This window comes from Dermacentor albipictus, chromosome 3, assembly GCF_038994185.2.
Source record: "Dermacentor albipictus isolate Rhodes 1998 colony chromosome 3, USDA_Dalb.pri_finalv2, whole genome shotgun sequence".
Taxonomy (NCBI): Eukaryota; Metazoa; Arthropoda; class Arachnida; order Ixodida; family Ixodidae; genus Dermacentor; species Dermacentor albipictus.
In genome coordinates, this window is record NC_091823.1 from 55,362,681 (window position 1) to 55,378,236 (window position 15,556).

Genomic DNA, 15,556 nt, shown 5'->3' on the forward strand with positions numbered 1-15,556 from the left:
GCGGTGTGGCGTGCTATACTGTCTGCGTTGTAGGTAGTAGTGTTTAGTGATTTCATTGTATGTAGTGGGCGCGTCCTTATTCTCCGAGTGGTTGGGTGAAGCCGCGCGGTCTGTAAGCGCGCGCGCAGCCTCGTGTGCCGCCTCGTTAAGGTTGGGGACGTCGCCGATCTTTGGTCCTAAGTGTGCCGGGAACCAGTATATGAAGTGGTTCTTAATCTCTTTCTTTGAAACAATCCTGAGAGCCTGTGCGCAGACCGTGCCCTTTTGGAATGCTCTGATAGCGGCTATGGAGTCGCTGTAGATATGGGAAAGATTGTCGTCGGTGAGCACAACAGCGATCGCAACCTGTTCGGCCTGTTCAGGCTTCCTTGCAATTACCGTGGCTGCATATCTTGTGGATCCACGGCCGTCCACAACCGCCACGGCGAAAGCTTTGTTTCCCGTGTATGCCGCCGCGTCCACAAAAGCTGAGCGTTCACGGTTCGCCAAGGCTTGATTAAGAAGGAATTGTCCTCTCGCTTGTCGTCTGCCCCTGTTGTTTTCGGGGTGTACGTTTCTGGGTATAGGGCGGACCATGATCTTGGCGCGGATGTCCCGTGGGAGGTCCGCAAAGTCTTTTTCTATGTCTCCTTGTGCAAAGCCTAGCTTCTCTAGGATCGTGCGCCCCGGAGGCGTCGTCGAAAGCCTAGCAAGCTGGGCGCGCTGCTGGGCTTCGGCAATTTCTTCCAGGGTGTTGTGTATGCCCAGGTGCCCCAGCTTCTCGTTGCTGGTGCTGGTTGGAATGCCGAGGGCTTGCTTGGTGACCTTTCTGATTTGGGCATTCAGTCTGTCTCTTTCAGATCGTGTCCAATTGAGCATTGCCGCAACGTATGCGAAGTGACAGGTGACGAACGCGTGTATGAGTTTGATGAGATTATGTTCCTTGAGGCCCCTGTGTCTATTAGCAATTCTTCTGATGAGCCCAATAGCGTTGTTGGTTTTGGTGATGAGCTTCTGAACCGTAGAGGCATTGACGTTTTTATTCTCTACGATCATACCCAGGACTCTGATTTTGTCAACGCACGGTATGGCGTGTCCCGAAGTGGTTCGTACGGTAATTTCTTGATTATAATCGAAGTCTGACGAGTATGGCCTGCGGCCCTTCTGCGTGGGTCTGCGTACGAGCAGCTCCGACTTGGTAGGCGAGCATCTGAGTCCTGTGGGAATTAGAAATTCTTCTATGGCGAAATTATTAGAAATTATTAGAAATTCTTCTATGGTGCAGGACATCTTGCTAGAAGCAGCTATACGGAGGTCACGAGATCAATGACGCTGTCAACTGAAGACCATCCCAGACGAAAACCAGCCATAGCCTCAGGGTAAATGTTATAGTATTCGAGGTACCATTCCACACGTGTCAGTAGTATCCTCTCCACGATCTTGCCAATAGAACTCGCAAGTGCAATCGGCCGGTACGATGTAACGACAAGAAGAGACTTCCCAGGCTTTAGTAGAGGCGCCAGTCGGCAACACCTTCAACCGTCGCGGACTATGCCGTCACGCCAAGAGTGATTGAATATATCTAGAAGACAGCATTATGCTTTGAACCTAGGTGCCTTAAGGCAGCGCAGGTCACCCCATCGGGGTCGGGTGATGGCAATCGCCTGCACGCAGCGAAGACCGGTTGCTGTTCTTCGATAGACAAAGGAACTTCCATGCATTGATCTCTCGCGATGGGAACGTCATGTAGCGAGAAGTCAGCCAGCAGAACGAAGTCAGCAGTAACTTTCGCACAAAATTCTCCCGGGACCTCAAGCTGTGGACGACCTCGATGTAGAGCCAGCGCTGTGAAGGGACGACGTTGTTGTGGAGGTGAGCAAACACCTTGAAGAGTTTTCAAGGTGGGTGATTACGGTTTGCGAGGATCCAACGATTCGCAGGAGCTCTTCCATCGTTGGTCCTGAAGTTTTTTCATCTGACGCTGAAATTTCTTCTGAATGCGTCGGGCTTCCCTCAGGCCATAAATGAACTTAGTACACCTATATCGTCTCTCAGCCCGCCAGCGGATCACTTGAAGCCTCTCCAATTCTTGGTCGAAGTCTGTGCGTCTCGTAGATGTAAACATCGGCGTAGAAGCCTGCAGATCTTGTATGATGATGTGTTCGCGAGGCTTTGGATGATCATGTCTGCACTTTTCCTCGATCGAAAATTGGTACACTTGCCACTCTATCTGTTTTGAGAGCACAAGGTAAAGAGAACTGTCAAGAACTCTGATGTTCATGTACGTAAGAATATTATCGCTACTATGAGTTTCAATGTCTGTGAACCATAGAACTTTCGAACTTAAACTAGGTGACACTAATTTGAACTACAAGCAGCTGCTGGAAGTCACTCCTCGTAGATAAGTCGTACGCTGAGTGTTCCAAATGGACAGGATGGTATCACGCTCGAGCATGTGTAGCTGTGTTGATGTATTTGATTTTGGCGAGATTAGTTACTGGATGCGACCTTCATGAACCCTCCTAGCCGCTTTTGTGGTATGTTCGTTGTCCATCGCAACCCAGTGGCCTGGAGAGGAACAATAGTACCGGCAATAGCGATTGCAGAGTGCCTTGAAACACGTTTTACGCCTAAGATTTCAGTCATGTCTTTTGTAAACTATGATTGCGTGATTCCAGATGACCGTTGATTCATTACACAAGAAAATCTAAAGCTTTGAATGCTGTTTCTGCAGGCTACCTCCTTTTCAACAAAGCCGAACCGGGCCAAGAACGACGATCACCCTCTATTGAGGGAGCGCCGTCTTCAGACTGGTCCTCCGTACAGACAGACGCAGAGCGATCGACGCACGCGTTCCGTGGTTTGGGCTGCGGCCGAAGTTATGCGTTCTACGTGGTGGCCTTCAATGGCGCCGGCCGAGGAGCCCGAAGCAACGTAGTATTAGCCAAGACGGATGGGTCAGGTAGGTGTGAGGGGTGTAACCTGCAACGTTGGCTCTGGTAAAGTTTGTTCTAAGAAACACTGGCTGCACACAAAGCTTAAAGATCTGATAAATAATAGAACCTAAATGTTAGGAAATTTGCGAGCATGTTACATGAGGGTAGACTGAACTTTCTTAGCTAAGACAAACTTATCGCTGACAGCACACTGCTAGCGCAGTTCTTTCTCAAAACCGACTTTTCATTCAGAGCTTCGTATTACCATAAAGAAACCGAGATATAGTGGTGTTTAGTTCTGAAAGCCAGATAATAATGCAAAAGACTGTAATGCGCACTGTATATAACTTCATAGTTTAGCATTATTGTTCTTTTTTTTTCGATGGAAGCCCTTTGGCGATGTTCTTTATATCGGTATTTTACATATATTCAAGTATCACTTGCTCGCACACATAAAATACATGCATGTACTTGCTCGCAGATCCATGACAATGGAACTATTGGGAAGCCAGTCACTGCTCCTTAAATTTTGTGTTTTTCTTCAGTCTGCAGTCGTTAAGGCGCCTCAGTGATCTTGGCGTCAATTTAATTAGACCTTGATAAGCCCGAAATATGTGCTCACCAATGACTTGCGCCTCTCGACGCTGGCGACGCTCCCAGTTCCCGTGGCACCGGACATGCGGGAGTTTGTTGCCGTCAACGTGTCCTGGGCGACCCTTCGGCTGGGGACGTGGAGAAGCGGAGGCTGTCCGATCTCGTCCTTCACTGTTCTCTACAAGAGGCAGTCGTCACCTGGCGACTGGACGCCGGCGGCGACGAGACAGGTTTCCGAGCTTGGGTTGCCGCACCACCCCCACGTGACTATTGAGGATCTGGAGCCGGCAACTTGGTACCAGTTACTGGTCACAGCGCATAATGAAGCTGGCTCTACGGAAGCCGAATATGTCTTCGCAACACTCACTGTAGCAGGAGGTACGGCAAAATTTTCTTGCAATGAAGAATTTATGAAGCCTGTCAGCAAAGCATACGGGCGCGCGTTCTTAAATCGGCGTTTCGTGTGCATGAGAAACTATTGAAGACCACTATATCCTAAGAAACATGGCCAGTATTCACAACGCTTTTTATTCGTAAGTGCTCTTTGCCGATAATGATATGTAAAAAGGATTCGGCTGGCAATTGCTCTTGCTAACTATTCTAGCATTATAACTTTTTTTAATACGAGGTCCACATACTTTGTGGTCTTCAACTACCACGTTTTGAATTTGCCGTACACTGTTGACACTTGCGTCATAAAAACTAACAGCAACTGTTCCGAACGCATAAAATAAATATCGAACACTTTATCTGTTTCGTTGAAGCACAGTCACACCATCTTAAAAGCCGTAACACGAACACGGAGTTAAGAAATTATTGTCATTTCATGAAATATGGGCCAGCTTTACAACGTAATCTCATTGGGCTTCCCCTACCACGAAGGTGGTCGTGCACCACGACGATATAGTGCCCGATTAACAAACATTTTTGTTCATAACTGTCCATCCGCCTTTGTTTACAACAAAATTGGTTTATCAGGATTTGCCGTTTCCGGGTCACACGAACTTCTAGTATGCACGGGAATCTTTGCAGTATAGTCTTACGCATCATTCTCGTGTACAAAGTTTGTAAATATCGGCTCAGGCTGAGACGTGTCTTAACTCAACAGTGGCGTACTTTCGTCCAGGCACCGTCCCCCCACCGCACTGGATACAAGTGATCGAATCTCAGCGGCGCAGGATCCACGTTATCGTGCCTGTTGTGTGTTTGCTCGTCGTTACGCTGCTCGTCGCCGTGGTCGTAGGGTGCACCATCTCAAGGAGGAGACTTGCAGCGCTCCAGCGGCGACGTCTGCGTAAGTTCGTTCGTTGTGAATTAGCACAGTTATTGCGGCTTGACTCAGTTCATCCGCTTATTATCCGCAGAGTTAGCGATTTGGACACCATGTTTGAGCATATGTAGAGCATATGACCACACCCCACGCACAGTGGAAAACAGCAAGGTGCTATATTACTACTCTGGAGGCGTGTTGTAATACGGAAACATTGCTCCTCTTGCTAACCAGAACGCTGAGAAATGCAGAAAAACACAACCACGCATACACGATACGCGGGCACAAGTGCCCCCATGCACACATAAATTATGAAGCACATGGGGCTTTCGGCCTTAGCGACGGGTGTTCAAAATAATACGTAACGTTTATGAGACCGGTTCGGCTTTGATACTACTAAAGATAAGATAATAAGGAAATATTGTTACCGCCGCCTATAGAGAAATCACCTCCGCCTGCTAACATCAGATGCGGTATGCAATAAACTAAAATGGTGCGAGTCGTTGATGTTTTGACGCTGGCTTATCGCACAAGGAGCCTGCCCGTATACTTCATCCTTACTAAAGGAAGCTGCCCTCTACTATAAGTAAAGAGAGAGGTAAATGCAAAGCAAATGCAGGGATGTTAACTATAGAGTGAAACATGTAACGGGTACTTAAGCTGTAACAAAACGCACATGCATGTCATATGAACCCGACGTGCAGCTTCTTTGCATAGCGTTAGCGCACCCGCGCCGTACAGCGAACTAGCTACAAATTACATCTTTTCGATGAATATTTATCTTGCTCTAGTATACACTTAGCACCACAGTAGAGCATGTATACCACTCTAGCATCTGTACACTCCCTTTTCGCTATTGTTCAGTGTGGCGGCCAGGAGAAGTTGACGGCGCTTCCAGGACGGCTACGAAGTGTATTGACACCGTGCCCATGACAGTGTGGAAAAAGGCAGGACTCGAACAGCCGACCTCGAGACCTTGCACAGAGAAGCTCTACTGGCCGTCACCACTGCGTTCCCGAGCGATGTCGTGCAACGTCTCAGCGGATGGCGATGGTGCGCCCTGCAAGACGTGGGCGCGCAGTCTGGCCACCATCCACGAAGACTACAAAGTGGAAGCGGAAGCGAGCGGCGGGAAGAAGCCGGAGCACATGTACGCCGTGCCTTTCGCGCCGAGCAACACACTACAAAAGGTGAGGGGTCAGTAAATGTGAAAAAGGCCTCGAAAAGATTTATTTATTTATGTATTTATTTAATTATTTATTTATTTATTTCATACAGCTACTGTAATGGCTGAAATGGTATCGACGGAAGTCACAGACGAAGTGTAAATGATTTACTATATTGCCACAATATGACAGATCGTACTGCTTATACAAACCCATAAAAAATTGCGCAGGAAACACCGGCGATATGTCAATGTAAGCGGACAGCTGAAATCTCTTAGCAAGTTATTAGCTTTATTGGTGGAATGGTGCTCTTGAACGACTATATATGTTGCAGTGATGGCAGTTAGATAGTGTTTGTTGCTTCGTTGCTTAATTGCATAGATAACAGAACCGCAAAATAGTACACCCGTAGTGGTGCCGTTGCCCTCTTCTGCAGTCGCCGCAGAAGGCGGAGGAAGAAGTTCGGGGCAGTCCTTGTCGAGCGCTCTTTACCACAGCATCGAAATCTTCGGGAACGTCAAATCTCACGCGTGACAATACGTGTCGTGACGCCCGGCTATTCTATTGCAGAACGATGGCACGGACGCATGTCTTCATTGCAGTGAAGCCAGCCGAAGTGTCAGTTTGCATTGTCACCCACTTTGTATTTTCCTACTTTCTGGAATATAACATCGCCGTTTAATAATATTGGTGGAGGAACTAATGGTTTTGCCGTTACAAATGTTATATCTAGAAGTCATAAGTTTGCAAGAACTACAATCGCGTCAAACGCGAACTACGTTCGCGTTTGACTCGAATGTAGTTCGCGTCATTCGTATTCGTATTTTCGTATACATTCGTATTTACTGTTACCGACTACCGCGCCCCGCAATTCGGTTGCGCGAGAGCCCGCGCGTTTTATATCGACGCTGAAAGTCCGGCCGCCGACTGGCAACCATGCGACTGCTAACCACCGTCTACGAAAATGGGCGAAAGAGTCAAAGAATGGTATTTGCTTTAAAATGTGCACGCACGCTTGTAAACTATAGGGTATGGGACGGAATAAAAATAAATCTGAAACTTCAAGTGGGAGACTAAGCTAGCGAACCAACTAAGACGCTGCGAAAATGAACTGCAAAACTGTGAGGGCGTGTTCCTGACGTCCAGTGACCATACTGTATGCAGTACTTTGGCTTAGAATAACTGATTTCCTCTTGAAAGCGAGCGGATGTTTGTGTGTACAAATGAGATAATTATAATTGTACCATTAATCGCTGACACTGCCACTAACTACCCCGTTTGCGCTTCGACTCCCATGTTCTGCTGCCCTTAACGGTGCTTGCCCTCCCTCCGAAGCCCCTCGGTTACGACTCGATCGAACAGATTATCAACTACCGTTAATCCATTCCGCACATCACGTGAGCTGCGCAAATCCACTTCTTGCTTTTATTCTCGACTATGGAACATGAGCCGCAACCACATGCTCACTAATCGACAAACCCACTTCCTCTCTCAGAAAGTTACGCCAGAGTCCTTTAGTAAAGTGTAGAAGGGCCGTGGTAGTGCCTATAATTTTTGTTCCTTCATTCGTTGCTGTGTCAACAAGTATCGCCCAATAATTAAATACTGACAGGATATACTAATTATACACATAGCTTTTCAATTATAACGTGAAGCCACCGCCGATGAGTTGGGAATGACTAAAATGTACCCTTCAGCTCATTTCGTTTCTTAATTCAAAACAACTTTGAACCAGGTGGACGCTAGACAATATTTTTAATTAAACATACTATGGCCGTGGCCATCTCCATCGCTGACGCAAAAAAAAAAGATGAAAGAAAAGTAACAAACAAAGAAGCTGCTTTAATGATTTAATCTTAGGCATAAAATCTTCAAACAAAGCTGTAATGTTTCGAGGTTTTACGTTATGTTTCTAATAATCATCCTTCCGCTTCCATCATGTTCAATACTGCAGCCTTCTATAATAGGAGCTAAAATGATTGTGGCGACATAGGATCATGGGTGTATGCCATGTTTTCCAAAAAAAAAGAAAGATGCTGCAATAACTTGATTGCCAAAATGCTGTGCATAATTTTGTTTCCGGTGTTAGGCTAAATTGGGCTAATGCTGATGTTCTTGGCAACCACAGTAAGGTAAAGCAATTTTGATAACTCTGATTTGTTTTGTTGCCTTTGAAATAATGTTCATACAATTCGTAATGTTTTGTTACTTTTTCTCTTGTTTTTCAGCTAGAAGAGCGGGATGATCTTCTCGCCTCTGCTGAAAGGCTGGCAAGCTGCATGTCGCCGAGGCAAGGTAAGTAAGGAATCGGATAGTGCCAAACATTCATAGGATATGCATAGATAATTTTTGAGACTAAAATAAGGCTTATATATTCCGAAACGTTCCTTAGGTCACTAAGGAAGCCTTTATTGCGGTTAGGCTGCCATACCTGAATACTGGACGCGTACTTATACAAGAGCCCTTATTTTAGAGGGGTTCCTTGATGCTCCATTGCCGTAAGACAGCCATTACTTTTTCGCTGAACAAGCACTTCACCTCGCTGATGACCATTGCAGGATCTATTCGCCTTTCTTCTTGCCCATGTAATGCTCGTCTACTCGTGCACGCTAGCGCCTGTTGTTGGCAGGTGACCTTGGGAGCCCGGTTCTAAGGACGAAAAGGAGTATCACGAAGCTCATGACTTAGCTATTATATCGCAATATGTTTGCGTTATCGTGAGACGGAACGATAACTCTACGCTACAAAACGCGAAGCGAACTTGTCTTTCAAAACGCAATCGCGAATGCATAAGACACATGCGTTAGCGACGTCATCTAGATGTAAACGTTCAGGAGGTAGAAGTCAAATGGATGCGCACGAAATATCAACTTAATTTAATGCTATATATTGACACTATTAGCAGCAGGCACCAGCCACGGTGGCACCATGCAAAATTTGTTATTCCTGGATTGATAATGCTGACGACCATAAAACGCAGTTTGTGATGCCCTCCATACGAAGTAAAAACTGGAAGAAAACTTCGGCCTCGTATGATCTCGGTTATGATGAGACAACGTGCGCGGCTTACCGCATGCGCTGGCAAGTTTCCCAAGCCATGTTTTAACGTGCATGCCTAGCAAGTCCTTCCTCGTTAGGAACGCATCTCAGAGACAGCGCCCAACGTTTACCAATAGGTTGCTGTCATAGCATCATGACAGTAACAAAAAGCGAACGCAACCATCGATTGGAAAAGGATGGGCCAAACAGGGCTGTGTACGACGAAATCGTAGATAGGAAGCGGGCGGCACCGCCATCGACGGGCGCCCCGATCTTCCGCTATGCAAAGTGTCGTTGTGTCATTACGTGCAACAGCGTTCAACTCGAAATTCGGAAAAACTGAACGCGTCTTAAAACACTAACAATACAACGACCAAAGAGTATTTCAGGAACTTCTTTTATTTTGCGGAATAAAGGCGTTTGCAGGAGACCTATGATTCAAAACCAGAATTGCGACATCTGTTCCTTATTTAACAAACGCGTTTCTTTCATGAGGACGGGTGACGGGAGCTTTCAGAACAAACTTGCTTCCTCCTTCATTACTTTGCGGTCAGGAGGCATCAAGTGCTACTCATGTAAGGATTGAAAGGGACCCAAGGAGTGGAACATTTCCAACCCAAGGAAGGCCCTTTTTTTCTCAATAACTGTTACCAGTTGAAGTGAATCACGGAAAATGATGTTTTCATTGCTAAGTGAAACAACTTCCTTTTCAAAACACAACAACCTTTTCGAAAGTTACTCCAAGGTAACTCAGTGCCTTTATTTTAGAGCGTAGTCAGACAAATCTTCTCAATTGTCTGTGGTGCTGTGACTTATTAGTCCGACTCCCTGTGGGGAAAGTAAGATGTTCCCACAAATTGGAAAGCAGTCGCAGCTAATGAAGTCCACGCATTGTACTCAACAGATTTATCACATGCCACGGCAAGCCTTGAAGTACGGGAGGAAACTGCCGAAACGGACAGCAGATAGCCCTGCGTCCCCGGTCACTGTAAGTTACGCCTTACAGTGATCACTAAACCGGCTCTTCAATCTGCCTTGCAGTACGTGGCCATCCAGCAGCACTAAACTCGAACCTGCGTCTTTCTGCCTCTCCTATTTCAGGTGTGAGTGAGCTGCTGCCAGCCTCTTCTGTGGGATGAATGGAACGAAAATTTTGTTGAACCACACAACGTGGACATTTGCGACGATTACCAAGATGGAGTGCCTTAGAAAGAATGGCCACTGAGAGAAGGCGAACAGAAGATCGAGTAGGTGATTATTTTTTTTCTTTTTTTTGGAGGGGGGGGGGGGGCTAGAGTATGCAAAAATAACGTGATAAACTGCCCTGACGTTGGCAGCGAAATCGCGCAGTGGTAGTGTCGGGGTTGTCACCAACCTACAAATGACTCGTGTAAGAAAATAACTGTTTTAATGGATGTACTTATGTCGGTACACAACAATTATCTAAATACTTTATGGGTGATGCGCAAGTGTACCGTTAGACGGCGCATGTAGGAGAGCACATGCACTTAAAGAAATCGTTTATGTTTAGGACTGTCGAAGGCGTACCTGCGCCGACACAGGAGGACCACTTGGAAAAAGGGACAGCAAACAACATACTTGTAATAGCTATGTATTCTATATTCAATGGCAAACAGCAGATCATATAAGATTCTGACGTCTTTCAACATGTTTGAAAATTGTAAGCATATGGGGAAATTAGAGATTCAGCACAGAATCACTACCTGCAGGCGCTTTCTGCTCCAGTATGAATAGTCAACAAGTATCCCTCAAGCCCTTTTTTTATGTACGGTAACAAACCGGACACGCGCCTGGTTCAAATCACTGCCACTCATTTTTCTTTTATTTTTATTTTAACCTCTACTTGTAGAGGCGTGTGTGCTTTAATCGTCCAGTCAATTGACTTTACTAACTTAGCCTATCGCCATCGCCTTTGCCCACCTTTTATTTTAGGTTTTCCGTTTGCTTACCCTGAAAGCAGCTCTTTCAAGATGTGCAAAAACTTTCCTGGGCTTCTATGGCCTGGCAACGTTACAGGAGGGGTATCTGCAATATACTTCGCTCGAAATGGCTAAGACATGCACGGGTATACACAGACACAACTCAGTGTTTGTAGTCTTTTCTTTCTGTCCCTTACTATCAGGCGCTTCCTGTATTCGAGTGTCGGAACTTCTTTAAAACATTGAGAGTCTCCTTAATTTACACTAAAGAGGATGAAGACGAAAGCCTGCCCGTTCACGAGACGTTCATTGAATTACTTTGACATTCTCATTCGAATGCATTGTTAATTTCTATTACTTGTTTTTTTTTTACAAGTTTTTGTCTTTATTGGTTCTCTTTTCGGCTGCCTAGAAATGGCCACTTGTTCTGAGTGAATTGTGACATTATAACGAAGTTGGTAAGTCTATGAAGACCATTAACACAGATACGCAACATCACTGCACGATAGGATAGGATAGCAAAAACTTTTTTTATTATGACGGCAACCGATGGTTTAACGCGTCGTGACACTGGCCAAGCGTCGACCCGGAGTGAACTTGTTTTATTTTAGCATAGTGCACGTCGCGTAGACCGTATATTTTATCGTCAGATGGACATAAATCTTTTGACCACAATCCGCCACTTGGTAGCTGCGGTGCTGGTTCTGTATCCACGGGCATTACAAGGGCGTTGTGATCAGTGAAGTAGCATCATACATACTTGATATATTTTATGAAATTTTCATTGTGGAATGCGAAGTCGATAGGCGTTCCTCGATGGGCGTTCTGGGCAAGGTTCAGACCTCAGAGTTCTTTCAACGCACTTGAGAAGTGCAGTATTGGCCCAGCGTTCTGGTTGCAATCACCGTCCATCTTCACTGGGCGTTGGCTCACTTCAGGTGGCATGTTTCGGACGATGAAGTTCCCTGCTGCTTTTTCTGTCAAATAGGGTGTCAAATAAGCGCAGGGGACCATGAAACCAGTGGACAATCGTATTGCACAGATTCACCCGATGTCGAATTGACGGTTCATATTCACGACCATCACTTGAAAGTACTGTGTCTAACGTAGATGGCTACGCCTGCTGCAGTGTTGTCATGACGTTGTGTGCCAGACACGTAGCAATACTCAAGCAACTCTTTGAAATCTGCAGGTTCCATCCTCGTTTCTGTCAAGTACAGAATGTTTGCTTCCTTTTGCCGATGTTTTGGCAGCGATCGCACGTTGCCACAAGCCATTGCCATGAGTGCCTGTCTTGCCAGTTCACTACATGCCTACGTAATGGTCTGTAGACGATGTTTGCTCAACCTTTAGAACTCGCTGGTCAATGCTGTGCCGTGATTTTCCTCACCACGGTAGAATCTGAACTCTCCCGCCAAAGGTCGTTGGTTCGAGTGTCCCAACTAACTATATCTTAATTAACCGTGTATTAAATTAATTTGGAATAGTAAACGTCAAAGGTAGCGAGTTCGCCTCCAACCAAAGGTCGTGATTTAGACTGCCTTGGATAACTTTATCTCAATGAATTGTGCTTAATTAATTGCACCTTAATTAGCACCAAAGGTAATGGGTTCGACTCTCGACTTTCACAATGTTAACTGGAATACAAGTACGTTCGACCGCCACGAAAGGTCATCGGTTCGAGTGCCTTAACTAACTTTATCTTATTTAGGTGTCCCTAAATTCACTTCGTCTTAACACCATATGTCGTGGGTTCGACTCTCTAATTTCACAATGTAAATTGGAATCTAACTTCGAGATATGGCCGGTTCACCCACATCTCCAAGTGAATTGAACTCCCGATGCATTTTGGGGCCATAACGCCGGACGGCGTAACACCAGACATCGAATTTTTCGGCTCATGAGTTGTCTAAGGCTTTCGCCTTAAAATACTTTTATATTCTGTCCACCTTTATCATTTGTGTAAAGTGCATGTGAAATGACACAGCCGAAAAAAAAGCAACCTAAGGACGTTTTAACGGGGCAATCTTTCAGTATGCACAAAACACTCTGCTTCTTCCTTTTCATGAGAGCGGGCGCTTTCTGTTATGCTCAAGTATACAGTGAAAGCAAAACTTTGATGATAATTGTGATTTTTTTCTTTTTTCTCATTCCTTCTTGCAGGTGTACTGTGGTGAACACTGGTGTTGCTTCAATTTGAATGCTGTATTGTCTGTACTGTCTCCAAGAAGTTGAAGCCACGAAGAGCTACTTGGAAATGAAATTTGTCATTGGCTGCAACGCCAAATGTCAAGTGTATTCAGACAGACAGCGATGTGAGAGACACTAACAAGCTTGTGCGATGGTATCACGGGAGGCCTGCGAGCCATAGTTTGTTATTCTTTTATTGTATTTGATTTCTTTTTATTGAAGTGAAAATAAGGACAGTTCATAAACCTACTATGGGGACAGCTACACGTTCTCGCTTAGGGATGCCTACTGTCCCAAGCCCTCCACGCTTACGTAACCTGCCTCCGGCAAAATCGTCTTACCCTTCCGTGCATCTCTCAAGACATTCAAGGTAGGCCAAGGGAAACAGCCACTTGTAACTATGCTTAGAGAAATATGCCGAATAGTGCCTTTGGACGAGATGGTCTTCGACAACATGCACTTCGCATACAACGCAAAACTATTTGTAAAGCTTTTTAAGACTGGATCCACCCTTCCTGCGATGGACTGATAAAGTGATGACTCCACCGAAACCACAGGGTCGGCAAACAGCGGACACTGGAACGTGTTCCTACAGGGCGACTTCCGGCACGGCTTCAAGACGGCAGCAACCGTTATTTCACAATGATCACATTAGAGGTTCGATTGCGCAACATTTAGACGACACACACAGAAGAGAACCACACACAACAGAGAGCTTGTGGTGTGTGGTTCTCTTCTGTGTGTATCGTCCAAATGTTGCGCAATCGAACCTCTAATATGCTATACCAACACGCCGTCTTCAACCTTGGCAACCATGATCACGTGCGTCTCGCTGGGTTTTTAACGGTAACTTGTCTTTTGTACGCGAAAGTTACACGCTGGCGTAGTCGAGAAGAAACATTCTGGCCAATAGAAAACCCATATTCACAGCCAACAGAAAGCCATACATTCATGGTTGTATGCGCTTCACAAAGCGTCCACTATATCACCGCAGTGGTAGCGCGCTTTCAAGGACGTTTGAATCTGCGGCCCATGGAAGTAAACAAGCTGAAATCAAGTGTGATATTAGTGCAGGATCCCAGCGGTAAACTTTCGAAGGTAAATAAAGATATAGCACGTTGGACAGCATAATTCAAGAAGAATGAAAAAACTGCCATTTTGTTTTTCTTTAAACGTGTTTACTCAATTTCTGGATACATAAACTTCACAAGTGAATGAGCTGAGTGGGAAAGGGCAATAAATCATTTACTTCAAAGAATACTCATCTCTAGTCCAAGATTTCTTTGCTAGTTGCAGCCGCACAATTTCAGCAGATAGTAAAGAAAACAACAACAACAACCAATCGGTCGATCGGCTGTTCTAATTTACTTAACATGCAGGAATAATAAATGACAGGAACATGAAAGTGCACGAAAAGACAACGCTCCGCCCGCGGAAGCCGGTCCCCCATCTACCGCATTAAGTGTGCGACACTCCAGCACTTATCTGCCGCGGCGGTCGTCCTCCCATGAGCTTTTTTTTTTGGTAATTTATGTAGTGTGCTACATCTAGCACTATAGAAGTGTTAGCCAGCACCACTGGTGGTGACAGCGGTGGACGAGGAACATTCTGTGAACTGCAGGTGTCACGTTCGGCTTTCACGATCCACAGACGTGGCAGTACGTGGCGTTGGTCAACGCTTAAATATGACCAAGTGGGCAGTAGAATAGACGCCACGGTAGCTCAATCGTCGGCTATATATCGCACACGAAAATTGAAAATGATGGTTACGCTTCCTCAGCCTGCCGGATGTTTTCTGTTTTTCGTCAACTTTGATTCCCTTTTTCCCTATTACGTCTGCATTTCAATTCAAAAGGAAATATGATGTTCCATCCACTTTCTTTTCTTCGTTGTTTCTTGTCACTAAGCGGTCGCAAAATATTTTTTAAAAAATCAACGCATCAATTCCGCTTTATCTACTAGCTGAATCTTCATTTTTAAGTCTCCTCAAGCCTTTCTTTTGTTTCTCTCGGCTCTTAAATAGAGTGTATACTTAGAAAACGGTGGCACTTGTGAATCAAGTGCTTATATAATAAAGAGTACTAGACATGAACAGTGTAACTCCCCACTCAAAAAGTGAAACTAAATTGTACAGTGGATTTCTCGCTTACTTCCTTCTATACGCATGGAGCCCTCCCTGCTAGCATGAGCCCAGCTATTAAAAAAAAAAGGGACGGCTACGAGGATGGAAGCAAATGTGCTCTGTCGGCAGAAGACTTCGGCAAACTGTAGTACTTCTTCTGCGATATTTGAATAGCTGATTAGCTGAAACAATTTAGCGAATTTCTGCTTGGCAGCGACCAGTTACGCTGACGCCTTGTCACTTTTGCCCCGTCGCAATGTCAGCTCTTTATTAGAGTTCATTTTATTGTAACCTCGTTTTAAGACCATGGCCGTGCGCGA

The 15,556-nt window shown here is 45.5% G+C and overlaps 1 protein-coding gene and 1 long non-coding RNA gene across 3 annotated transcripts in view; one reads left to right on the plus strand and one right to left on the minus strand.

Moving 5' to 3' along the window:
* The window catches only part of LOC135899133 (cell adhesion molecule Dscam1-like), a 101,935-nt gene extending 88,128 nt beyond the window's left edge, over positions 1–13,807 (plus strand). Inside the window, exons 15-22 of the mRNA XM_065428404.2 lie at positions 2,714–2,941; positions 3,576–3,887; positions 4,636–4,803; positions 5,644–5,969; positions 8,174–8,240; positions 9,889–9,972; positions 10,086–10,235; positions 13,088–13,807. Of these exons, the coding sequence (XP_065284476.2) occupies positions 2,714–2,941; positions 3,576–3,887; positions 4,636–4,803; positions 5,644–5,969; positions 8,174–8,240; positions 9,889–9,953 (1,166 nt within the window). The 3' untranslated portion in view covers positions 9,954–9,972; positions 10,086–10,235; positions 13,088–13,807. The remainder of the gene's footprint in view (positions 1–2,713; positions 2,942–3,575; positions 3,888–4,635; positions 4,804–5,643; positions 5,970–8,173; positions 8,241–9,888; positions 9,973–10,085; positions 10,236–13,087) is intronic.
* The window catches only part of LOC135899137 (uncharacterized), a 154,379-nt gene continuing 143,485 nt past the window's right edge, over positions 4,663–15,556 (minus strand). The window contains exon 8 of one of the 2 annotated variants that reach the window (XR_011512741.1): positions 4,663–4,799. This is a non-coding gene — a long non-coding RNA (uncharacterized lncRNA). The remainder of the gene's footprint in view (positions 4,800–15,556) is intronic. The other variant, XR_011512743.1, reaches the window with a different exon arrangement.